Source organism: Gigantopelta aegis, chromosome 9, assembly GCF_016097555.1.
Source record: "Gigantopelta aegis isolate Gae_Host chromosome 9, Gae_host_genome, whole genome shotgun sequence".
Taxonomy (NCBI): domain Eukaryota; kingdom Metazoa; phylum Mollusca; class Gastropoda; order Neomphalida; family Peltospiridae; genus Gigantopelta; species Gigantopelta aegis.
This window is the reverse complement of record NC_054707.1, coordinates 84,778,102-84,804,430: the sequence shown is the minus strand read 5'-3', so window position 1 is coordinate 84,804,430 and position 26,329 is coordinate 84,778,102. Positions and strand designations below refer to the sequence as shown.

General features: G+C 39.5%; 1 protein-coding gene across 1 annotated transcript in view; it reads left to right on the top strand.

Annotated features, from left to right (window-relative positions):
* Positions 1-26,329, top strand: part of LOC121380558 (nuclear pore complex protein Nup160-like) — a 198,976-nt gene that overhangs the window by 59,610 nt on the left and 113,037 nt on the right. Inside the window, exons 8-14 of the mRNA XM_041509426.1 lie at positions 125-213; positions 2,121-2,195; positions 9,940-10,037; positions 13,403-13,562; positions 17,527-17,622; positions 21,136-21,240; positions 25,197-25,262. Coding sequence (XP_041365360.1) covers positions 125-213; positions 2,121-2,195; positions 9,940-10,037; positions 13,403-13,562; positions 17,527-17,622; positions 21,136-21,240; positions 25,197-25,262 — 689 coding nt within the window. The remainder of the gene's footprint in view (positions 1-124; positions 214-2,120; positions 2,196-9,939; positions 10,038-13,402; positions 13,563-17,526; positions 17,623-21,135; positions 21,241-25,196; positions 25,263-26,329) is intronic.

The following is a 26,329-nucleotide window of genomic DNA, read 5'->3' as shown; positions in this document are numbered from 1 at the left end:
AAAAGAGAAAATTATCCAAGTTTTCTCCATTTCAGCTAGCTGTGTTACCTAAAAATATATAGTAAGCCTGTTTTATTTGTTTATCATTGCTGCAGAATTACGTCTGGATTTTTCTCTCTTACAGCATCTGGTCACACGATTAAAAAAATCCAGACGTCAAGTTTTTCCTGTTTAAGAGTGTGTGTGCACCTCAACTTTCCAGACAGAAACCAGGTTAGTTTACAGTTTTCAAAATGATTTTTAAATTTTTTATTGATGATAATAAATATTGTGGTATTGTAAACCTATTTGTGGAGGAAAAGTGTAGCATTTTGGTTAAATCTGTCTAATCAGGAAGGAGGACAACAACAATGCTGGGTAGGATTTGATTTGTCCAGTAACCAACAAATAAAGGTAATGAAAATAGTATCTAAAAATAATATAATATAATTGATAAGACAACGTGTACAATGCAAATGTTATAGTAGTCTACACCAGTCACGCAGCTTGACATAATACACATTGTTAAGGAGATTAATTTATATTACTTAGCACACACAATTACATGTTATCAAAATAAACATACATCAAAACCCTCATCTGTGGACATAGGTCACCAATACAGTTCAAAATAAATACACCGCTGGTTCATTGAATGGTCATGTGACACCAGAATAAAATATCATTAGCTAAACTCCACCAATGATCTTTATCACAGCTGATTTGGCGGGAAAAAAGGGGTTAGGGCGTTGTCTAATAGGGTATTCTCTATGACGAATATCCTAAAACCAAACAAAATAACCAATTAATAAAAATTAATATTCTAAAATAAGTAGGTGATAAAATACAACATACATACATAGTCATCTATTTTTACCCCGTTACAAAAGCACACTAACTGAATGAGTTTGCAGGCTTAGAATGTATTTTTAACTTATTAACACTGATGGACCCTTGTATATTTTGGTGGAATGGCGATATTTGTATGTTATGGATGGGTTGGACATTGTATTATTCTCATTCCTTTAAGAAGGCACAATTCATGAATTGAGGGTTTAAAACAGAAAATTCAATTACCATTCTCTTAAAATTATTTCCCTAATATATTTCTGTAACATTACGGTACCTGTATTGGCCTAACTTGCAGGCTCCATGTTTAATATATTTCGGTAACATTGCAGTACCAGTATTGGCCTAACTTGCAAGCTACATGTTTAATATATTTCTGTAACATTGCAGTACCAGTATTGGCCTAACTTGCAAGCTACATGTTTAATATATTTCGGTAACATTACAGTACCTGTATTGGCCTAACTTGCAAACTACATGTACATGTGTAATATATTTCTAACATTGCAGTACCTGTATTGGCCTAACTTGCAAGCTACATGTTTAATATATTTCGGTAACATTACAGTACCTGTATTGGCCTAACTTGCAAACTACATGTACATGTGTAATATATTTCTAACATTGCAGTACCTGTATTGGCCTAACTTGCAGGCCACATGTTTTAATATATTTCTAACATTGCAGTACCTGTATTGGCCTAACTTGCAGGCCACATGTTTTAATATATTTCTGTAACATTGCAGTACCTGTATTGGCCTGACTTGCAGGCCCATGTTTAATATATTTCTGTAACATTGCAGTACCTGTATTGGCCTAACTTGCAAGCTACATGTTTAATATATTTCTGTAACATTGCAGTACCTGTATTGGCCTAACTTGCAGGCTCCATGTTTAATATATTTCTGTAACACTGCAGTACCTGTATTGGCCTAATTTGCAAGCTACATGTTTAATATATTTCTGTAACATTACAGTACCTGTATTGGCCTAACTTGCAGGCTCCATGTTTAATATATTTCTGTAACATTGCAGTATCTGTATTGGCCTAACTTGCAGACTACATGTTTAATATATTTCTATAACATTGTATCTTGCGTCATGATATTTGGAGATCCTTTTTCTACCAAAGAAAATTATTTTTGCAGGCAATTTTTTTTTGCAATCAAATTATAATATCTTGATTTTTCTCGTGGATGTTTCCTATGAACATATTTAGCATTTTGATAACCAAACGATGGGTTACCTAGGTGAAAACACTATTAATGATGTGTTACTTTTGATCGTTTCAGTTTTGTCTTCTTGAGCCCCACTTCACCGACGGACGGTTTCAGATAGCCCGGCTCGTGTCAGTGTATGGGCCGTCAGTAAGTTGACATTATCGTTTCAGATAGCCTGGCTCGTGTCAGTGTATGGGCCGTCAGTAAGTTGACATTATCGTTTCAGATAACCTGGCTCTAGTCAGTGTATGGGCCATCAGTAAGTTGACATTATCGTTTCAGATAACCTGGCTCGTGTCAGTGTATGGACCATCAGTAAGTTGACATCGTTTCAAATAACCTGGCTCGTGTCAGTGTATGGGCTGTCAGTAAGTTGACATTATCGTTTCAGATAGCCCGGCCCATGTCAGTGTATGGGCCATCAGTCAGTTGACATTATCATTTTAGATAACCCGGCTTGTGTCAGTGTATGGGCCGTCAGTAAGTTGACATTAACATTTCAGATAACCCAGCTTGTGTCAGTGTATGGGCCGTCAGTAAGTTGACATTATCATTTCAGATAACCCTGCTCGTGTCAGTGTATGGGCCGTCAGTAAGTTGACATTATCGTTTCAGATAACCCGGCTCGTGTCAGTGTATGGGCCGTCAGTAAGTTGACATTATCGTTTCAGATAGCCTGGCTCGTGTCAGTGTATGGGCTGTCAGTAAGTTGACATTATCGTTTCAAATAGCCTGGCTCGTGTCAGTGTATGGGCTGTCAGTAAGTTGACATTATCGTTTCAGATAGCCTGGCTCATGTCAGTTTTCAGATAGCCCGGCTTGTGTCAGTGTATGGGCCGTCAGTAAGTTGACATTATCGTTTCAGATAGCCCGGCTCGTGTCAGTGTATGGGCTGTCAGTAAGTTGACATTATCGTTTCAGATAACCTGGCTCGTGTCAGTGTATGGGCCGTCAGTAAGTTGACATTATCACTAGTAATATAGATAAGAAGTTTAAAAAATAGGGATGTCATTTTTTTTGTATCCCATTTAAGGAGTGAAAAATTCCTAATTTGAATTAAAATTCCCCATTTTTTATTTCTTTTGGGGATAAATGATTTGATTTTGATTTTCACATGGAAAATTATCAGCCCTCAAAATAAGTAGCAAACTATTGGTCAGGTCTCCTATTAGTTATGACTGATCAGGTCTCCTATCATCATGATTGGTACAGTCTCATATCAATTATCATTGGTCGTTGATAATATCAATTATGAATATGGCTGGTCATGTCTCATATCAGTTATTGGCAACCCCTGCAATTGCCCGTGGCAATTGACAGTGCCACAGAGTTTTTTAAGATGTATTTTTTCCTTATTGTTAAAAATAAAACAGATTAAAAGTAACTATTAAAACAGTAATTGCACCGTTATTACTAAGAATCCGAATTTCGGTGTCATCGGGCATGTAACTTACCAGCATTAAGCAAGTATCAACCAGGTCATTGAACTCTCTTGACTGTTCATAGCAAGTGCATTGCAGGAATGAAGGAAGGAACTATTTTAACGTGCCCATATCCTTGAGGTTCAGGCACGCCAGCCATGGATTCAAGTACTGACATAGCCAGCTCATGATTCCATTGCCGGAGGGTATTGCATTGCAGGGACTGGATTGCAGAGGCATGACACTTTATACATTGTTGAACCGTGGCTAATGGTGCATTATGGGGGTTTGATTTTCAGTAAAATGTTCAATATACACCCCTACAAGTCACTTGAAGTGTTAGAGCCAGCCTGATGATGCTGTATTTGTATATATATATAGTTTAATCAAAATTCTCCGTCATTTATATTGGCAAAATATACTACCCTTTTCTGGTGCCGAGTGGCCTAATCCAAAAAAACTAAACAAACTTTACTGATTTACTTGGTCTTGAAAGGGGGGCATTTGTTTTTGGTGACAGATTTCCTAACAGAAATTATGCCGTTATTAAAGAAAATTATTTTAATTCTATATCGCATTAAATATATTCTGACACTTTGTAATATAATTAAAATATAAAGATTGAACTGGCACGTCACTGTGGACTGACGCTGTATATTATAAGTTGTAGAAGCAACACGAGGGGTATATGGCTTTTTATGTACCCTCTGTGTGTTCTTTTACCCCGAGCCGAAGGCGAGGGGGTAAAAGAGCACACAGAGGGTACATAAAAAGCCATATACCCCGAGAGATGCTTCTACAACCAATTTATCTTGCCGACATGTTAAACCATATAGCCAAATAATCAAAATAACGTCAGACAATAATTGTTAACAATTTATTAACGGAGCCGTACCACGCGGACGCGAACGAAACCACTTGCCAGTGACGAAAAATAGTTCCATCGATAAACGAGTTTTTAACTTCAAATGTTTGTAATACGAAATTGTCTGAAACAGATATTAATAAAAATAGAATAAAAAAAACAACTTTTTTTTATCAGAAATGTATGTAGTAAAAAAAAAAAAAAAAAAAAAAAAACTGTTGCTAATCGCGCATTAATACAATAACACCACGACCGTAATTAGGTGGCCGAGTTCAACATTGCAGCTTTTAAAAGTATTGAAATATTGTATTTTATAGTAAAAATTAAATTAATTATGTATACTTGATTGATTATCAATGTTATTTATAATCTAATTATTGCTTTAGCATTAACTGGGGCGGCTGGAAACTGTTGGAAATTACAGACGGGGTATAAGAGAATTTGGCTCCGCCCACAGGGGGATAAGGGATTTGTCCAACGGCAAACAACCAATGAGATCAAACAATTTTACATGAAGGCGAGATAAGATAAATTGTCATCGCCTTGCAACCCCATTGTTCTAGAACGTACACATCATCCATGTGTTAACTGTTATGTCACTTTTAGTCAACGAATACCGCTACTGTCATAAATAAATCTTACAGCATATTGTCAAACAAAACAAATAACAAACTCATCACTCAAATATACTTACAATCCAGAGTTGCAAACATGTTAACGGAAAAATTGCTGTGTAAAATGCTGTGTGACACTATTTTTCCAGAGCAAATAATTTTCTTAATTGCAGTGGTTGATTGGCCAGGTCTAGTATCGATTATTAGGGAAATTTTTGTTCAGTATCGTGTCGCAATTCGCTACGCAAGTTTCAGAGATCGCTACAACATTAAACAGTAATGGCTAATCATTTTCATTTGACTAGAAATATCACTAATTAAGATTTTAAAAACAAAATGTTCCCTGATTATGACTGGTCACGACTCATATCAGTTATGACTGGTCATGTCTCATATCAGTTATGACTCGTCACGTCTCATGTCAATTATGATTGGTCACATCTCATATCAGTTATAAACTGGTCACGTCTCATATCAGTTATGATTGGTCAGGTCTCATATCAGTTATGACTGGTCATGTCTCATATCAATTATGATTGGTCATGTCTCATATCAGTTGTAAACTGGTCACGTCTCATATCATGTAATGATTGGTCAAGTCTCATATCAGTTATGCAGGTCTCATATCAGTACTGGTCAGGTCTCATATCAGTTATGATTGGTCAGGTCTCATATCAGTTATGATTGGTCATGTCTCATATTGGTTATGATTGGTCACGTCTCATATCAGTTATGATTGGTCAGGTCTCATATCAGTTATGATTGGTCACGTCTCATATCAGTTATGATTGGTCAGGTCTCATATTAGTTGATTGGTCAGGTCTCGTATCAGTTATGATTGGTCAGGTCTCGTATCAGTTATGATTGGTCAGGTCTCGTATCAGTTATGATTGGTCAGGTTTCATATCAGTTATGATTGGTCACGTCTCATATCAGTTATAAACTGGTCACGTCTCATATCAGTTATGATTGGTCAGGTCTCATATCAGTTATGATTGGTCATGTCTCATATCAGTTATGATTAAGTCCTTTTGAAGTTGCACCATACTGCCTAAGATGGCAAGCCTATTAATCTCAGGATTTTGCACCTCTCATAATAATCCCTTGTTCTATCTGAATTCCTGATGTCATTGTTGTTGTCTTTGGTTTTCTTGTGGGTTTTTTTTTATTTTTTTTATTTTTTTTTAGATAATTAACTTTTTTATACGTAAATACAAATTACCATTAATAGTCTTATTCAACTTACTGTGCTAGCACAATAAATATGCTATTCAACTTGACTCATACCTTCACACTGCAGAATTCTCTCCCTTGCCGGATATGCGCAATGCTATCCTTGTACGGGCTACCTGTAACTTCATTCTCAATTCTGCAGTCCACCTGTCAACACCTGTTTTAGCTTTGGCAAATTAGTTTTCTTTACTTTGTAACTTTTAGTTTTTTCGGTTGAACTTGACATACGGTTGGTAGTTGGGAATTCTGTGTGGAATTTACCATGTACGACACAAGTTCGATGACAGCTAGTGCATGGGAAGTTTGTGCGAAAGATGGTTGTCTATTTCCATTACGACGTAAAGACACACATGTGTTGTGTCCAGACTGTCGGTCTTGTTCCTTCTTCAGTGAATGTGTTAGCCGATGCCCTCAGTCGACATACCCCTGTTCAGACGGAGTGGATGTTGAACACAGGGGTGGTCGCAGCGGTTCTCCGTGTTTGGGGCAGTCCACAGGTGGACATGTTTGCCACACGGTTGAACAACCAATTGCCAGTGTTCGTGTCCCAGGTACTGGACACATTGGCGTTGGAGTACGACGCGTTGAGTATGGATTGGACGGGACTGGATTTTTATGCCTTCCCTCCTCCTGTCTTACTCGGCAAGGTGTTGACCAAAGTGGTCCAGGAACCTTGTCACGTGACATTGATGGCTCCTCTGTGGGTGGCGCAGCCCTGGTTTCCACAGCTCCTGTCACTGGTAGTGGCAGTCCTGTTACGGTTACCAGCGTTGCCCGATCTACTCAGTCAGCGACTGAGTCAGACGGTGTGGCATCTGAAACCAGAAGTCTTCCGGCTTCACGCGTGGAGGTTATCAGGGCTTCCTTGCGACACAGAGGTTTTTTGACAAGAATTGCGCACCTCATCTCTTCAGCAAAGCACAGTTCTACCGAGTCGGTTTATCAGTGTCAATGGCATGTGTGAGTTCGTTGGGTGAACGCACGGGATTTTGATCCCTTATCGGCTACTGTCAACGATTTAGCGGAGTACTTTCTGGCGTTGGTCCAAGTAAGGAAACTTAAAGTCAAGACAGTGAAAAGTCACAGAGCTGCGATTTTCACTACTCTTAAACAGTGTGGGTGTCGTGACTTTTCTACGAACTTGGTGTTGCATGATTTACTTAAATCATTGCAATCCACGGTTGAACGACCTTCCATTCTTCCGAAATAGAATGTCTTTCTGGTGTTACACGCTCTTAAGGGTGCGCCTTATGAGCCATTGAGGTTTGCTAGTCTTCCTGCCTTGACGTGGAAGACTCTCTTTCTGGTTTACTGGTGGCTTTTCGTCAGATCAGTGAGAGACATGCTTTTTTGCATGACTTGGTTGATTACAATTTGGACGGGTCTGTCACTTTACATACCGACCCTATCTTTGTTGCTAAAAACCAGTCTCTGGGGGAAGAGTTTCCACCTACTGTCATTCACAGTTTATCTCGTACACTGTCATCTGACAACTCGGATAGACTTCTTTGCCCGGTGAGAGCATTGAAGTATTATTTGGAGCGTATGAAGAACCTGCGGCGGGGTAAAAAGAGATTTTTGATTTCTTATACCATTCGGCCTGGTGATGCCACTAAAAATGCTCAGTCGACATACCCCTGTTCGGCCTGGTGATGTCACTAAAAATGCTTTGTCTCGATGGATAGCAGCTACCATCAAGCTAGCATATGAGATGGCGTGTGATCATGTGTTACGGAATTTCTCCGTTAAACCACATGAAATCCGAGCCATTTCTGCTTCCCTGAACTTCCCTGAACTTTCATAACTCTTTAAATATTATAAAGGTCATGAATGCAGGGGTTTGGAAAGGACGGCACACTTTTGACTGTTTTTATTTCTGGGATATGACGGTTGGTCCTGACGGTACGTGCAGGATCCAGACAGTCATTGCGGCTCAACACGTCATGTCTGTGCGCAGGGCAATGGAAAGGGGTAGACCTCTTTTCCGTCCGACTGCCATCAATTCACATTTCGGACATGTTTAACACTCCACCCCTTTCTGAGGGATGGGGTTTTTGTAGTGTTGTTTACCGTTTCCTCTCCCTGGGGAGATGTTTTCCTCCCTTTCATGGGGGTGAGTTTTTTCTTTTGGGAAGTCCCCTTTTTATTCTCAAAAGTCTTTTGATTCCTTGTTACCATATGTTGTGGTTCGTCCTATCTCCATGCCATTACTTAAAAGGAGCTTTTTGGGAACGGGTAAGTCCTCTATTTTCTTACCTCCTCCCATTAATGTTGAATTCACGTGCTCTAATGGTGTCATTGCATGTCCGTTATAGCATATTATTGTGCTAGCAAGGTAAGTTGAATAAGACTATTAGAAAATTTGTTTCTAATTTTCATTATTATTCGTACTTATCTAGTGCTAGCACAACAAACTATACCTCCCACCCACCCCTATGAGGCTTTCCCTTGGTGGGTTTGGGTGGACTTTGAACCGAGAATGAAGTTACAGGTAGCCCGTGCAAGGATAGCATTGTGAATATCCTGCAAGGGAGAAAATTCTGCATTGTGAAGGTATGACTCAGGTTGAATAGCATATTTGTTGTGCTAGCACTAGGTAAGTATGAATAATAATGAAAATTAGAAATTAATATTTAAAAGAATTATTATTGGAATACTATCAAATTCTGTTACATGTATGTTTGGTTGTTTAGCCACTGTTCCCAATGAATTTGATAAATCCTGTGAGAATTTATGAATTTAAAAAAAATAACCATGAAAATGTTTTGAACATAGTTTTTTCCCTGTTCATTTGGAACACATCATTTCCTTTGCAAAAGGACTATCTCCAAACTAATATTTCACTTATATTTCACTTGTAGAAACAGCAAAAAACATGTCTAATTCCAGTTCACTTATACCACTGATAAACCACTTATAGGTGGAGTATCAGTGAAGTATCAGTTAACCATTCTTTTCATGACATATTGGAGATAAAGCCATATGTTTGATATTATTGGAGATAAAGCCATATGTTTGATATTATTGGAGATAAAGCCTTATTTTTGATATTACTGGAGATAAAGCCATATGTTTGATATTAATGGAGATAAAGCCTTATTTTTGATATTACTGGAGATAAAGCCATATGTTTGATATTAATGGAGATAAAGCCATATGTTTGATATTATTGGAGATAAAGCCTTATTTTTGATATTAATGGAGATAAAGCCATATGTTTGATATTACTGGAGATAAAGCCATATGTTTGATGTTACTGGAGATAATGCCATATGTTTGATGTTACTGGAGATAAAGCCATATGTTTGATGTTACTGGAGATAAAGCCATATGTTTGATATTACTGGAGATAAAGCCATATGTTTGATATTATTGGAGATAAAGCCTTATTTTTGATATTACTGGAGATAAAGCCATTATGTTTGATATTAATGGAGATAAAGCCATATGTTTGATATTACTGGAGATAAAGCCATATGTTTGATGTTACTGGAGATAAAGCCATATGTTTGATGTTACTGGAGATAAAGCCATATGTTTGATGTTACTGGAGATAAAGCCATATGTTTGATATTACTGGAGATAAAGCCATATGTTTGATATTACTGGAAATAAATACTGGAGTGACATTGGTTTATAACAGTTTAATTAGGTTATTCAGATTAACTTCTCTAAACTGAGATGGGGTTTATGTTAATTATATTGATAATGTAATGAGTGCAGTGCACCGATACAAATATATTCTTGTTTGTTTTTAGGAGGACTTGGTTGACTTTTGTATATCATCAGGAAAGCTGTTCACATTATGGACTAGCTCATCAGGAGAAACCATATTACGCGCCACACCTTTATCCTCGTGAGTTAAGGCGTATACATTTATAGACTTACAGCTTTATCATGTACTATTACAGATCCCACCTTTATCCTCGTGAGTTAAGGCATGTATATTTTTAGACTTACAGCTTTATCATGTACTACTACAGATCACTCCATTATCTTTGTGAGTGGCCATGTTACGGTGTATATATTTCAGGTGTACTAGTACACATCACATTTGACTTTCAAGAGTTATGGCACTTGCACTTTGGAGAGATTCACAAATTACGCAATCATAGGCAAGTGGAAATGGTTGCAAGATGGCGTCACATTTGATGCATGCCAGCTTGATTGTCTTACATTTAGCAATTGACTGCTATCAAAGGAAAGGGTGTTGAAGGCCTCTTCCCTAGTTGGGTATTGAGGACATGTTTCACCTGTTAGAGGGGTGAATCAGAATGCCTGTTTATAAACACTGCAGTGATGGAGATACCCATCTGATATTTTTTGTCTCACACAATGTGAAATACGTGTTTTGAGAGGTCGTGACTGCATCATACAGTGTGACTGCAAAGATCGTCATGCAAAATATGTGTATATAGTTCTTTTGATTCATACTTTTATAATCATAAAAATACTAGCTGTCAATTTTTATAATTAATGGTAGTCGCATAATTTAACAAAATATATATTTTAATAATTTTGTTTAGCCTTGAATAGTTTATGATATTGTTTGTGTAAATTTCATTGATAGTTGTGTGGCGTTGCAATGCAAAGTTTCATTGATAGTTGTGTGGCGTTGCAATGCAAAGTTTCATTGATAGCTGTGTGGCATTGCAATGCAAAGTTTCATTGATAGTTGTGTGGCGTTGCAATGCAAAGTTTCACTGATAGTTGTGTGGCGTTGCAATGCAAAGTTTCATTGATAGTTGTGTGGCGTTGCAATGCAAAGTTTCATTGATAGTTGTGTGGCGTTGCAATGCAAAGTTTCATTGATAGTTGTGTGGCGTTGCAAAGTTTCATTGATAAATAGCAAAATAAGGTGAGCACCACCTGATGTATTTTCATAATGGACGTCATCTTCCCTGGCCTTAGGTCTGTGCATTTTCATAATGGACGTCATCTTCCATGGCCTTAGGTCTGTGCATTTTCATAATGGACGTCATCTTCCCTGGCCTTAGGTCTGTGCATTTCATAATGGACGTCATCTTCCCTGACCTCAGGTCTGTGATTCCATAATGGACGTCATCTTCCCTGACCTTAGGTCTGTGATTCCATAATGGACGTCATCTTCCCTGACCTCAGGTCTGTGATTCCATAATGGACGTCATCTTCCCTGACCTTAGGTCTGTGATTCCATAATGGATGTCATATTCCCTGGCCTTAGGTTTCTGCATTTCATAATGGACATCATCTTCCCTGGCCTTAGGTCTGTGCATTTCATAATGGACGTCATCTTCCCTGGCCTTAGGTTTGTGATTCCATAATGGACGTCATCTTCCCTGGCCTTAGGTCTGTGCATTTCATAATGGACGTCATCTTCCCTGACCTTAGGTCTGTGATTCCATATTGTACGTCTTCTTCCCTGGCCTTAGTTCTGTGATTCCATAATGGATGTCATATTCCCTAGCCTTAGATCTGTGATTCCATAATGGACGTCATATTCCCTGGCCTTAGGTCTCTGCATTTCATAATGGACGTCATCTTCCCTGGCCTTAGGTCTCTGCATTTAATAATGGACGTCATCTTCCCTGGCCTTAGGTCTCTGCATTTCATAATGGACGTCATCTTCCCTGACCATAGGTCTGTGATTCCATAATGGACGTCATCTACCCTGGCCTTATGTGTCTGCATTTCATAATGGACGTCATCTTCCCTGGCCTTAGGTCTGTGATTCCATAATGGGCGTCATATTCCCTGGCCTTAGGTCTGTGATTCCATAATGGACGTCATATTCCCTGGCCTTAGGTCTGTGCATTTCATAATGGGCGATGTCATCTTCCCTGGCCTTAGGTCTGTGATTCCATAATGGACGTCATATTCTCTGTCCTTAGGTCTCTGCATTTCATAATGGACGTCATCTTCCCTGACCATAGGTCTGTGATTCCATAATGGACGTCATCTACCCTGGCCTTATGTGTCTGCATTTCATAATGGACGTCATCTTCCCTGGCCTTAGGTCTGTGATTCCATAATGGGCGTCATATTCCCTGGCCTTAGGTCTGTGATTCCATAATGGACGTCATATTCCCTGGCCTTAGGTCTGTGCATTTCATAATGGGCGATGTCATCTTCCCTGGCCTTAGGTCTGTGATTCCATAATGGACGTCATATTCTCTGTCCTTAGGTCTCTGCATTTCATAATGGATGTCATCTTCCCTTGCCTTAGGTCTGTGATTCCATAATGGACGTCATCTTCCCTGACCTTAGGTCTGTGCATTTCCATGTTTTGTTTGGTTATGTTACACAACATCAAAACTCTTACTTATACACTTAAGACATAGCGGGACGCTCTATTAGACAACATCAAAACTCTTACTTATACACTTAAGACATAGCGGGACGCTCTATTAGACAACATCAAAACTCTTACTTATACACTTAAGACATAGTGGGCCACTCTATTACAAAACATCAAAACTCTTACTTATACACTTAAGACATAGCGGGCCTCTACGCTATATGCCTTTGGGGAAAACAAACTATTTTTGTGGACCGGCCTCGGTGGTGTCGTGGCAGGCCACCGGTCTACAGGCTGGTAGGTACTGGGTTCGGATCCCAGTCGAGGCATGGGATTTTTAATCCAGATACCGACTTTAAACCCTGAGTGAGTGCTCTTAAGGCTCAGTGGGTAGGTGTAAACCACTTGCACCGACCAGTGATCCATAACTGGTTCAACAAAGGCCATGGTTTGTGCTATCCTGCCTGTGGGAAGTGCAAATAAAAGATCCTTTGCTGCTAATCGGAAGAGTAGCCCATGTAGTGGCGACAGCGGGTTTCCTCTCAAAATCTGTGTGGTCCTTAACCATATGTCTGATGCCATATAACCGTAAATAAAATGTGTGGAGTGCGTCGTTAAATAAAACATTTCTTTCTTTCTATTTTTGTGTGCAATTTAGAAAACAATCTGCTTAGAAATATGAAAAAAAGGCATTCTCTGTGGGATGGACTATAGTAGCTGATGTATTTTTATGATGGATTGTCATTATGCTTTCATTCATTCAAACCTGTTGTTCTTAGGTGCCTAACTCTAAGTACAATAGTAATATATAAAATTATTCATAAAAGTTGTAAAATATGCTACCAAATTATTCACATGCCTTCATTACTGCAATGAAAATGAAGCAAAGACATGCAGTGAATCTCAATTCTCATTCTAAGTTTTACTCTGTTTTCGTTTCCTAGAGATCACTCTGAGGGTGAAAGATGGATTGATGTTCTGCTACAACGCCGCGAGGTGGCTGAGATACTTATCCCTCCATTCCAGGACCCAAGTGATGTTTATCTCGAACGCATATTTCATCCAGGCAGATTCAGCAGTCAGGACCTGCTCAAAGCTTTAAATGTAAGTCTTAGATCACTTTCTGACAGTCTTAGTGTTGTCTTAGATCACTTTCTGACAGTCTTAGTGTTGTCTTAGATCACTTTCTGACAGTCTTAGTGTTAATCACGTTTTTTTATTAACTGTAAAATTACATGTTTTTTTTTTCTTAAAGTGTCATTATGTGTTGGCCGTCCGGGTATGCATCTTTCCAACACATCAGGCTCATATTTGAGTTGTCCCTCCCTTTAGGTGACTTTCTGACAGTCTTAGTGTTGTCTTAGATCACTTTCGGACAATCTTAGTGTCATCTTATGTCACTTTATGACAGTCTTAGATCACTTTCTGACAGTCTTAGTGTTGTCTTAGGTAATTTTCTGACAGTCTTAGTGTTGTCTTAGGTAATTTTCTGACAGTCTTAATGTTGTTTTAGGTATCTTTCTGACAATCTTAGTGTTGTCTTAGATCACTTTCTGACAGTGTTGTCTTAGACTTTCTGACAAATTTAGTGTTGTCTTAAATCACTTTCAGACAGTCTTAATGTTGTCTTAGATCACTTTCTGACAGTCTTAGTGTTGTCTTAGATCACTTTCTCACAGTCTGAGGTCACTTTATGTCTGTCTTAATGTTGTCTTAGGTCACTTTCTCACAGTCTTTATGTTGTCTTAAGTAACTTTCTGACAATCTTAATGTTGTCTTAGGTCACTCTCTGTCAGCACTGACAGTGTTAGTGTTTTCTTAGGTCACTTTCTCACAGTGTTAGTGTTGTCTTAGATCACTTTCTCACAATCTTATTGGTCTTAGGTCACTTTTTGACAGTCTTAATGTTGGCTTAAGCATCTTTCTGACAGTTTTAATGTTGTCTTTGGTCATTTTCTGGCAGCACTAACAGTCTTAGTTTTGTCTCCCGTCACTTTCTGACAGTCTTAGTTGTCTCTTAGGTCACTTTCTGACAGTCTTAGTTGTCTCTTAGGTCACTTTCTGACAGTCTTAGTTGTCTCCGGTCACTTTCTGACAGTCTTAGTTGTCTCTTAGGTCACTTTCTGACAGTCTTAGTTGTCTCCGGTCACTTTCTGACAGTCTTAGTTGTCTCTGGTCACTTTCTGACAGTCTTAGTTGTCTCTTAGGTCACTTTCTGACAGTCTTAGTTGTCTCTTAGGTCACTTTCTGACAGTCTTAGTTGTCTCCGGTCACTTTCTGACAGTCTTAGTTGTCTCTTAGGTCACTTTCTGACAGTCTTAGTTGTCTCTTAGGCCACTTTCTGATTGTCAATCTTAGTGTTGTCTCCGGTCACTTTCTCACACAGTATTGTCAGTCTTAGTGTTGTCTCAGGTCACTTTCTGACAGAACTGAGTCTTAGTGTTGTCTCTGGTTATTTTCTGACACAGTATTGTCAGTCATAGTGTTGTCTCTGGTCACTTTCTGACACAGCATTGTCAGTCATAGTGTTGTCTCTGGTTGTTTTCTGACAGCATTGATAGTCTTAGTGTTGTCTTAGGTCACTTTCTGACAGTTTTAGTTTTGTCTCAGGTCGCTTTCTAAAAGTCTTAGTTCTGTTGTAGGTCACTTTCTGACAGTCTTAGTTTTTTCTTAAGTAACTTTCTGGCAGTCTTAATGTTGTCTTAGGTCACTTTTTGACAGTCTTAGTGTTGTCTCCGGTCACTTTTTGACAGTCTTAGTATTGTCTCCGGTCAGTGTGTCAGGAAATATGAATGAATGAATATATTGTATGCAGTATACAGTGTTGTTCTGTCATTGTTTTGGTCAGCGCCGTGTGCAGTGTGTCAGGAAAATGAATGAATGAATGTATTATATGCAGTATACAGTGTTGTTCATTGTTTTGGTCAGCGCCATGTGCAGTGTGTCAGGAAATATGAATGAATGTATTGTATGCAGTATACAGTGTTGTTCTGTCATTATTTTGGTCAGCGCTGTGTGCAGTGTGTCAGGAAATGTGAATGAATGAATGTATTGTATGCAGTATACAGGGTTGTTCTGTCATTGTTTTAGTCAGCGCCGTGTGCAATGTGTCAGGAAATATGAATGAATGAATGTATTGTATGCAGTATAGTGTTGGTTGGTGACTGGTTGGGCCAGATATCTTGCCTGCAGTAGTCAGGTTAAATATGGTGTAGAGATTCAGTGCTTATGGTTTGAAAATCGATGCCCTAAATTGCTCTTGTGAAATTATGTAGGAGAGCAATTGCTCTCAGTATCCAAATGGGGAAAACAATCTGCGAGGTGTTGTTAGATGTATCTATCTTAAAGTAAGTTCAAGTTATTGAAGGCATGTGATTTATGACAAAGAAGTGAAATAACTGCACTTACACAAGGTATGAGATTTCTAGATTGAGAGGAAGAGGGTCAGAACTTTTTCTTTTTTTTAAACAGATTTAATTTAGTACACCATCAGCAATTCTAGGATAACATTTAGTGGTAAATTTCTGCATGTTCAACTTTCTAGAAGTTTCTACGCTTCGTGACTAATTGCCAATGCCCATAGCAGGGGCCTTGGAACGGGGGCTGCGTTGGCCATGCTCTCTTCCCCCCCACACTTTTGAAATGCCGTATTTTAACACCTGAAATTAACTTCTACTTTTTTTTTCGGGGAGCATGCCCTCGAACCCCTTAACAGATTTGGACCCTCTAATACATGTATTTTTACCCCCCAGAACATCGCACTGATAGTGCCCCCACCCCCCAACTTTCGAATACACTCTGTGCGCCCTGTGTAGGCCTACAAATTCTGACAACACCTGAAAATCGATCTAGGCCTACATGGCAATACTTTATTGTCAGAGTAACCATGTTTTATGTAACAGTACACGGGTTAATAAATTTTTGACATAAGTATAATAAAAAATATTAAATCAACAAAACAAAACTCAAGAACGAATGATCAAAGTACAAAACAGGTGACATTCGATTCATCTTGGCCGATAATGGGACCGCAAATGGAGACGTTCCAGATGAAAGAACATAGGTCATTTGGAAAAGCACGAGCAAATCAGGAAATAAATCCTTGACCCGTATACTTTGTCCAATCAATGAAGACATTCTGCTGTTAAATTAAGTCTCAATGACCAATCAATACACCGCTTGCAAAACATTAAAAGCAGAAGTTAAACATTTCTATATACGTAGAAGTAACACTGGAAGGTATTTTTAATTTTCCATGGTACAAATCCACAGTAGTTTTGAGTAAATAAATTACTGATATTCGGCATGTGACTTGGCAAGCAGTTCTTTGCCCATGTGGAAATAGTTTTGCCACGAGCACACGCGGACATGAGCAATTACTCGCGTCAAACCATAAGGACTGGAGATTTCATCTGCATTGCTAAATAATTCTCTTTATTTAAGTATGGTGTAGAGATTTCATCTGCATTGCGACATAATTCTCTTTATTTAAGTATGGTGTAGAGATTTCATCTGCATTGCTAAATAATTCTCTTTATTTAAGTATGGTGTAGAGATTTCATCTGCATTGCTACATAATTCTCTTTATTTAAGTATGGTGTAGAGATTTCATCTGCATTGCTAAATAATTCTCTTTATTTAAGTATGATGTAGAGATTTCATCTGAAACAAAAAACAATTTTATGGTATAGACAACTTTTATGCTTTCCTTTGAGCAATTGCTTCCACCTGTGTGGTGGGTTGAAACCCTAGAGGGCAGGCGAAGTATTCATATCAGCATGATGGTGAAAAACTGCTCGCCTCATCACATGCTGATATCTAATTTATTTTACACAAAAAGATTGTAATTTGACACAATTTCTCTCCTATATGTACATAATTTTAGGAGAGCAGTTTATAGCTCACCAATGATTTTTATAAACCACATCGTGGCATCTCTGTAAACTAGTATAGATTAAGAAAAAACAGTTATAACTAACGATGATACAAAAATAGGCTTCTACTTTGTTTACCTTTTGACAAAGATTGTGTTTTAAAATGACTGTTTAAATATGAGTGTGTTTGGCAGGTTTACCGCAGATCTCTGGATATGCCTGTACACCCCGACACAGTGGTGAGCATGGCCGGTTTGAGGGAGGAGGTTGTCGCTGCTGTGGAATCAGAGGTAATGTCTTTACTCTTAGAGCTACTGTATCCTCAGACATTGTCTCACTAAAACTTACTTTCTTGCTGTAACACAGATTTTTCACCAGGGTGCCAAGTTCAACAGGATTGGCTAAATTAGAGCGAGTCATTCCAATTGGGATATTTTTTCAGGTCACTGAATGATGCTGTACATGACTGTTAGATTAATGTATTTGAACAGACATAATTAAATATATATATTGGGACGTTTTAGTAAAAAAATTGGGAATTTTCAATGTCACTTTGTTTTGGGAAGGGGCGAGACGTAGCCCAGTGGTAAAGTGCTCGCTTGATGCACGGTTGGTTTGGAATCGATCCCCGTCAGTGGGCCCCATTGGGCTATTTCTCGCTCCAGCCAGTGCACCACGACTGGTACATCAAAGGCCGTGGTATGTGCTATTCTGTCTATGGGGTGGTGCATATAAAAGATCCCTTGCTGCTAACCGAAAAGTGTAGCCTATGAAGTGCTGACAGCGGTTTTCCTCTGTCAATATCTGTGTGGTCATTAACCATATGTCCTACGCCATATAACCATGAGTAAATTGTGTTGAGTGCGTCGTTAAATAAATTAAACATTTCTTTCCTGGGAAGGGTGCTATGTTCAGACCCAGAGAATCCCTGGATAAATCCCTGTGTAATAATGATTGTTTTTCATATCTAGTCATGTGAAAGTTGTTTGTATGTAATAACAGGCCTTCTAGAATACGGTGGCCCGATGCCCGAGGCCAGTGAATTTTACACTTGGGCCACAAAAAAATGCGTTTAGCTGTTCCCGATGGCAAGTAATAAAAAATGACAGAAAAAAACACAACAAAAAACAACAACAACCCCCCCCCCCCCCCCCCCCCCCCCCCCCCAAAAAAAAACCCAAACAAAATTGCTACGTTTGATTTGTCGCCATATTTGTTCGGGTTAGTCGTGTTAATATAAATTCAATCATGACAACAATGCGAAACAGTAGATTAATTAATGTCAACTGTAATCGAACATTAAGTCTCTTTAAATTGTACCACTATTCGTCAAAACAACGGCGAGAACTGACACAGATTGCCCACATATTACAAGAGGATTTGGCACACTTTAGTGGTGTGAAGCAGATATGTCATAATTTTAACTATATTCCTATTTCGATCGCTAAATTTGCACGTAACCGCTTTACGCTGTTCCATGTATTGGACTTTGCGTAAAGTGTAACACTTTTATCGTGGGAGGTGTTTGTAATCCACATCGAAACTCTGTCAAAACAATGTACACCTTGCTACTAATACGTTTTTGTTCAGCATTTAAACTTGGTTTGTTAATTTCCATGAGCACAACAAATTCACAAGTGAACCATGTTAGAATGTGTATACCACGTGTCACGGTAAATATGAATGGATGACTTCGCATTACAATGTTGAATGATAGAATAAAAACTTATTCAAGTTGTCTTTATAATAAAGCTTACACTTTGTGGTACATACATGAAACCGCGTTTGTGTGTTTCGGTGCGAGTGGACAAATTTATGCAGGGTCATGGGTTGGTTAAGACTTGTGCGATAATTTCAAGGGGAGTAAAGTCGCGCTGTACAACAAATAGCGTTACCCCCACTCCTTCGTTACATATCAGATATGTAGATCTTTATTCATACATTAATACAATCTTAATTTTGAGTTTAAGTTAATTAGGAATAAATTTATATTATGAAATAAATATTAACTTAATAATATTTTTTATTATAGGGTTATTATTACTACAGGGTTTTATTTCTAAAATTTGACTTGACAACCATTGGCATTGGGAATTTTAGCGTAGTTTTACCAAAGATTGGAAATTTTCAGTTTCATTTCAAAAACATCTTATTTAGCTAAGTTAGAATTTAAAAAGTAATGCTAAACATGTACTTGTGTTTATTCAAATAAATGTATCTACTGTGCATTACAAAACTTTATTGAGGAGGGAAAGTTTGTCAAATGAATTAGATTTACTTTAAATTCACATTGGGAATTTTTTACTTCAAAATTGTGAATAAAAAATGACATGGCCTCTCAAGAATGGTGGGGAATGGTGCCCATTATCTGAGTCTAGGAACATAGGTGATAAAACCCTGTACTAATGAACATTTTATATTTTGAATATTTTAATGTATCACATATTTAATTATTTATTAATATCATAAAGTTAACTGGTTTAATTTCATTTGTTGTGTTTTTATTTCGTTAGTGTTTAAAAGTTGGGCAAGTGAAATTTTATCTATGGCCAGTGAATTTTCAAATCCATATTTTTGAATTCTAGAAGGCCTGGTAATAACCTACATATCTAGTCATGTGGAAGCTGTTTGTATGTAATAACCTACATATCTAGTCATATGGAAGCTGTTTGTATGTAATAACCTACATATATAGTCATATGGAAGCTGTTTGTATGTAATAACCTACATATCTAGTCATGTGGAAGCTGTTTGTATGTAATAACCTACATATATAGTCATATGGAAGCTGTTTGTATGTAATAACCTACATATCTAGTCATGTGAAAGTTGTTTGTATGTAATAACCTACATATCTAGTCATGTGGAAGCTGTTTGTATGTAATAACCTACATATATAGTCATATGGAAGCTGTTTGTATGTAATAACCTACATATCTAGTCATGTGGAAGCTGTTTGTATGTAATAACCTACATATCTAGTCACGTGGAAGCTGTTTGTATGTAATAACCTACATATCTAGTCAGGTGGAAGCTGTTTGTATGTAATAACCTACATATCTAGTCATGTGGAAGCTGTTTGTATGTAATAACCTACATATCTGTAGTCATGTGGAAGCTGTTTGTATGTAAAAACCTACATATCTAGTCATGTGGAAGCTGTTTGTATGTAATAGATTCGTAACTCTGTAATAAAGTGTTGGTTTGTGTTGACAGATTCGTAACTAATAAAGTGTTGTTTTGTGTTGACAGATTCGTTACTGTAATAAAGTGTTGCTTTGTGTTGACAGATTCATAACTGCAATAAAGTGTTGGTTTGTGTTCACAAATTTGTAAACAAAGTGCTGGTTTGTGTTGAGATTTGTAACTAATAAAGTGTTGTTTGTGTTGACAGATTCGTAACTGACATAATGTGTTGGTTTGTGTTGACAGATTCGTAACTAATAAAATGTTGGTTTGTGTTGACAGATTTGTAACTATAATAAAGTGTTGGTTTGTGTTGACAGATTCATAACTGCAATAAAGTGTTGGTTTGTGTTGACAAATTCGTAACGGTAATAAAGTGTTGGTTTGTGTTGACAGATTCGTAACTGTAATAAAGTGTTGGTTTGTGTTGAGATTCGTAACTAATAAAGTGTTGTTTGTGTTGACAGATTCGTAACTGTAATAATGTGTTGGTTTGTGTTGACAGATTCGTAACTGTAATAAAGTGTTGGTTTGTGTTGACAGATTCGTAACTGTAATAAAGTATGGGTTTGTGTTGACAGATTCGTAACTAATAAAGTATGGGTTTGTGTTAACAGATTCGTAACTGTGTGATGGACTACGAAGTGCAGGAAGAGGAGTACTATCAGCTGCAGCTGGAACAGTGGACCAAATTCTACTCCTGCTGTATTCAGTACCAAGAGGTAATCTGTCTCTCTTTCTCTCTCTCTCTCTCTCTCTCTCTCTCTCTCTCTCTCTCTCTCTCTCTCTCTCTCTCTCTCTCTCTCTCTCTCTCTCTCTCTCTCTCTCTCTCTCTCTCTCTCTCTGTCTCTGTCTCTCTCTGTCTCTCTATCTCTGTCTGTCTCTCTCTCCCACCCCTCTCTGTCTCTCTTCTCTCTCTCTCTCTCTCTCTCTCTCTCTCTCTCTGTCTCTGTCTCTGTCTCTGTCTCTGTCTCTGTCTCTCTATCTCTGTCTGTCTCTCTCTCCCACCCCTCTCTCTCCCCCCACCTATACCTCCACCTACCCCTTGTCAAACTTAAAATATTACAAGTTACAGCTTTAATCTTTTTAAATCGGTGCAGACATTAGTTTTTGAAAAACCATGGCGAGTTTAAAATTGCACTCATCAAAATGGTTTACACAAGGCGAGTGAAAAAAAACCCCAGTATCAATTTATGAAGAAATTAGTACATATAAATGTAGAGACATACATTGTATGTTTAAAAAATGAACCAATAAACGAATAATATTTTCTTTTAAATTTATGTTGTTTCGTTCATTAGCATAGTCTTGACTTTTTTTCCCTTTTAGAGGAAGAGGGAGGGGCAGATAGAGAGAGGGTACAGAGGGAGGGGGAGGGAGAGACAGACAGAGAGAGGGATGAAGGTGGAGGAGAGAAAGAAAGACAGAGAGGGAGAGTACAGAGGGAGACAGGGAGAGCGTACAGAGAGAGGGGGGGGGGACAGAGGGGTGAGAGAGCATACAGAGGGGGGGGGAAGAGACAGCGAGAGAATGAGAAGGGTACAAAGAAAGGGAGGGAGAGGGGGGAGGGTACACACACAGGGAGACAGGGAGAGGAGGTACAGAGAGAGGGAGAGGGTACAAAGAGAGAGGGAGAGACAGGGTACAGAGAAAGGGAGAGGTACACAGAGAGAGAAACGGTACAGAGAGATAATGAGGGGGTACAGAGAGAGGGAGAGGTATAGAGAGAGAGGGAGAGGTACAGAGAGAGAGGGAAACAGTACAGAGAGATAATGAGGGGGTACAGAGAGAGGGAGAGGTATACAGAGAAAGGGAGAGGTATACAGAGAGAGAGAGGGAAACAGTACAGAGAGATAATGAGGGGGTACAGAGAGAGGGAGAGGTATACAGAGAAAGGGTGAGGTACAGAGAGAGGGAAACGGTACAGAGAGATAATGAGGGGATACGGAGAGAGGGTTAGGTATAGAGAGAGAGGTACAGAGAGAGAAGGAAACGGTACAGAGAGATAATGAGGGGGTACAGAGAGACGGAGAGGTATACCAAGAAAGGGATAGGTACAGAGAGAGGGAAACTGTACAGAGAGATAATGAGGGGGTACAGAGAGAGGGAGAGGTATAGAGAGAGAGGGAGAGGTACAGAGAGAGAGGGAAACGGTACAGAGAGATAATGAGGGGGTACAGAGAGAGGAAGAGGTATACAGAGAAAGGGTGAGGTACAGAGAGATAATGAGGGGGTACAGAAAGAGGGAGAGGTATACAGAGAAAGCGAGAGGTACAGAGAGAGAGTAAAACGTTACAGAGAGATAATGAGGGGTACAGAGAGATGGAAAGATATACAGAGAAAGGGAGAAGTACAGAGAGAGAGGGAAACGGTACAGAGAGATAATGAGGGGGTACAGAGAAAGAGGGAAACGGTACAGAGAGAAGGAGAGGTATACAGAGAAAGGGAGAGGTATACAGAGAAAGAGGGAAACGGTACAGAGAGATAATGAGGGGGTACAGAGAGAGGGAGAGGTATACAGAGAAAGGGAGAGGTATACAGAGAGAGAGGGAAACGGTACAGAGAGATAATGAGGGGGTACAGAGAGAGGGAGAGGTATACAGAGAAAGAGAGAGGTATACAGAGAGAGAGGGAAACGGTACAGAGAGATAATGAGGGGGTACAGAGAGAGGGAGAGGTATACAGAGAAAGGGTGAGGTACAGAGAGAGGGAAACGGTACAGAGAGATAATGAGGGGGTACGGAGAGAGGGTTAGGTATAGAGAGAGAGGTACAGAGAGAGAAGGAAACGGTACAGAGAGATAATGAGTGGGTACAGAGAGACGGAGAGGTATACCAAGAAAGGGATAGGTACAGAGAGAGGGAAACGGTACAGAGAGATAATGAGGGGGTACGGAGAGAGGGTTAGGTATAGAGAGAGAGGTACAGAGAGAGAAGGAAACGGTACAGAGAGATAATGAGGGGGTACAGAGAGACGGAGAGGTATACCAAGAAAGGGATAGGTACAGAGAGAGGGAAACGGTACAGAGAGATAATGAGGGGGTACGGAGAGAGGGTTAGGTATAGAGAGAGAGGGAAACGGTACAGAGAGATAATGAGGGGGTACAGAGAAAGAGGGAAACGGTACAGAGAGAAGGAGAGGTATACAGAGAAAGGGAGAGGTATACAGAGAAAGAGGGAAACGGTACAGAGAGATAATGAGGGGGTACAGAGAGAGGGAGAGGTATACAGAGAAAGGGAGAGGTATACAGAGAGAGAGGGAAACGGTACAGAGAGATAATGAGGGGGTACAGAGAGAGGGAGAGGTATACAGAGAAAGAGAGAGGTATACAGAGAGAGAGGGAAACGGTACAGAGAGATAATGAGGGGGTACAGAGAGAGGGAGAGGTATACAGAGAAAGGGTGAGGTACAGAGAGAGGGAAACGGTACAGAGAGATAATGAGGGGGTACGGAGAGAGGGTTAGGTATAGAGAGAGAGGTACAGAGAGAGAAGGAAACGGTACAGAGAGATAATGAGTGGGTACAGAGAGACGGAGAGGTATACCAAGAAAGGGATAGGTACAGAGAGAGGGAAACGGTACAGAGAGATAATGAGGGGGTACGGAGAGAGGGTTAGGTATAGAGAGAGAGGTACAGAGAGAGAAGGAAACGGTACAGAGAGATAATGAGGGGGTACAGAGAGACGGAGAGGTATACCAAGAAAGGGATAGGTACAGAGAGAGGGAAACGGTACAGAGAGATAATGAGGGGGTACGGAGAGAGGGTTAGGTATAGAGAGAGAGGGAAACGGTACAGAGAGATAATGAGGGGGTACAGAGAGACGGAGAGGTATACCAAGAAAGGGATAGGTACAGAGAGAGGGAAACGGTACAGAGATAATGAGGGGGTACAGAGAGAGGGAGAGGTATAGAGAGAGAGGGAGAGGTACAGAGAGAGAGGGAAACAGTACAGAGAGATAATGAGGGGGTACAAAGAGAGGGAGAGGTATACAGAGAAAGGGTGAGGTACAGAGAGAGGGAAACAGTACAGAGAGATAATGAGGGGGTACGGAGAGAGGGTTAGGTATAGAGAGAGAGGGAAACGGTACAGAGAGATAATGAGGGGGTACAGAGAGACGGAGAGGTACACCAAGAAAGGGATAGGTACAGAGAGATAATGAGGGGGTACAGAGAGAGGGAGAGGTATAGAGAGAGAGGGAGAGGTACAGAGAGAGAGGGAAACAGTACAGAGAGATAATGAGGGGGTACAGAGAGAGGGAGAGGTATACAGAGAAAGGGTGAGGTACAGAGAGAGGGAAACAGTACAGAGAGATAATGAGGGGGTACAGAGAGAGGGAGAGGTATACAGAGAAAGGGAGAGGTACAGAGAGAGAGTAAAACGTTACAGAGAGATAATGAGGGGTACAGAGAGAGGGAAAGATATACAGAGAAAGGGAGAAGTACAGAGAGAGAGGGAAACGGTACAGAGAGATAATGAGGGGGTACGGAGAGAGGGAGAGGTATAGAGAGAGAGGGAGTTACAGAGAGAGACAGAGACAGAGAGAGACTGTGTGTATGTGTGTGTGTGTGTGTGTGTTATCATGTTCTTGTTTGTTATATTTATTCCACAAGAATGTAGCTTAGTTCCCCATTAATAATAGTATTCAAAGCAGCCTATCATGTTCTTGCCTTTTTTGCAGGTTGGTGCCAAAGTGAAAGGTCTTTTTGCCAACAACACTACTGGATTAGTTGGACTGATTAAAAAGGTAAAACAAAATAGTAATATATTTTTTTATGTAATTAAAAAGCTGTTGCACTCTACTAAGTCTTTATTTGATATAACTGAGAGTATTGGCAACATTAACAGATCTGGTGTCTTCAGGTGACTGCAGTAGCCATGCGTGCATATTGTATTTTGGTAGTGTTGTATATTTACCGTAAACTCACTGGTGTCATCAGGTGACTGCAGTAGCCATGCGTGCAGATTGTATTTTGGTAGTGTTGTATATTGACCGTAAACTCACTGGTGTCATCAGGTGACTGCAGTAGCCATGCGTGCAGATTGTATTTTGGTAGTGTTGTATATTGACCGTAAACTCACTGGTGTCGTCAGATGACTGCAGTAGCCATGCGTGCAGATTGTATTTTGGTAGTGTTGTATATTGACCGTAAACTCACTGGTGTCGTCAGATGACTGCAGTAGCCATGCGTGCAGATTGTATTTTGGTAGTGTTGTATATTGACCGTAAACTCACTGGTGTCGTCAGGTGACTGCAGTAGCCATGCGTGCAGATTGTATTTTGGTAGTGTTGTATATTGACCGTAAACTCACTGGTGTCGTCAGATGACTGCAGTAGCCATGCGTGCAGATTGTATTTTGGTAGTGTTGTATATTGACCGTAAACTCACTGGTGTCGTCAGGTGACTGCAGTAGCCATGCGTGCAGATTGTATTTTGGTAGTGTTGTATATTGACCGTAAACTCACTGGTGTCGTCAGGTGACTGCAGTAGCCATGCGTGCAGATTGTATTTTGGTAGTGTTGTATATTGACCGTAAACTCACTGGTGTCGTCAGATGACTGCAGTAGCCATGCGTGCAGATTGTATTTTGGTAGTGTTGTATATTGACCGTAAACTCACTGGTGTCGTCAGATGACTGCAGTAGCCATGCGTGCAGATTGTATTTTGGTAGTGTTGTATATTGACCGTAAACTCACTGGTGTCGTCAGATGACTGCAGTAGCCATGCGTGCAGATTGTATTTTGGTAGTGTTGTATATTGATCGTCAGATGACTGCAGTAGCCATGCGTGCAGATTGTATTTTGGTAGTGTT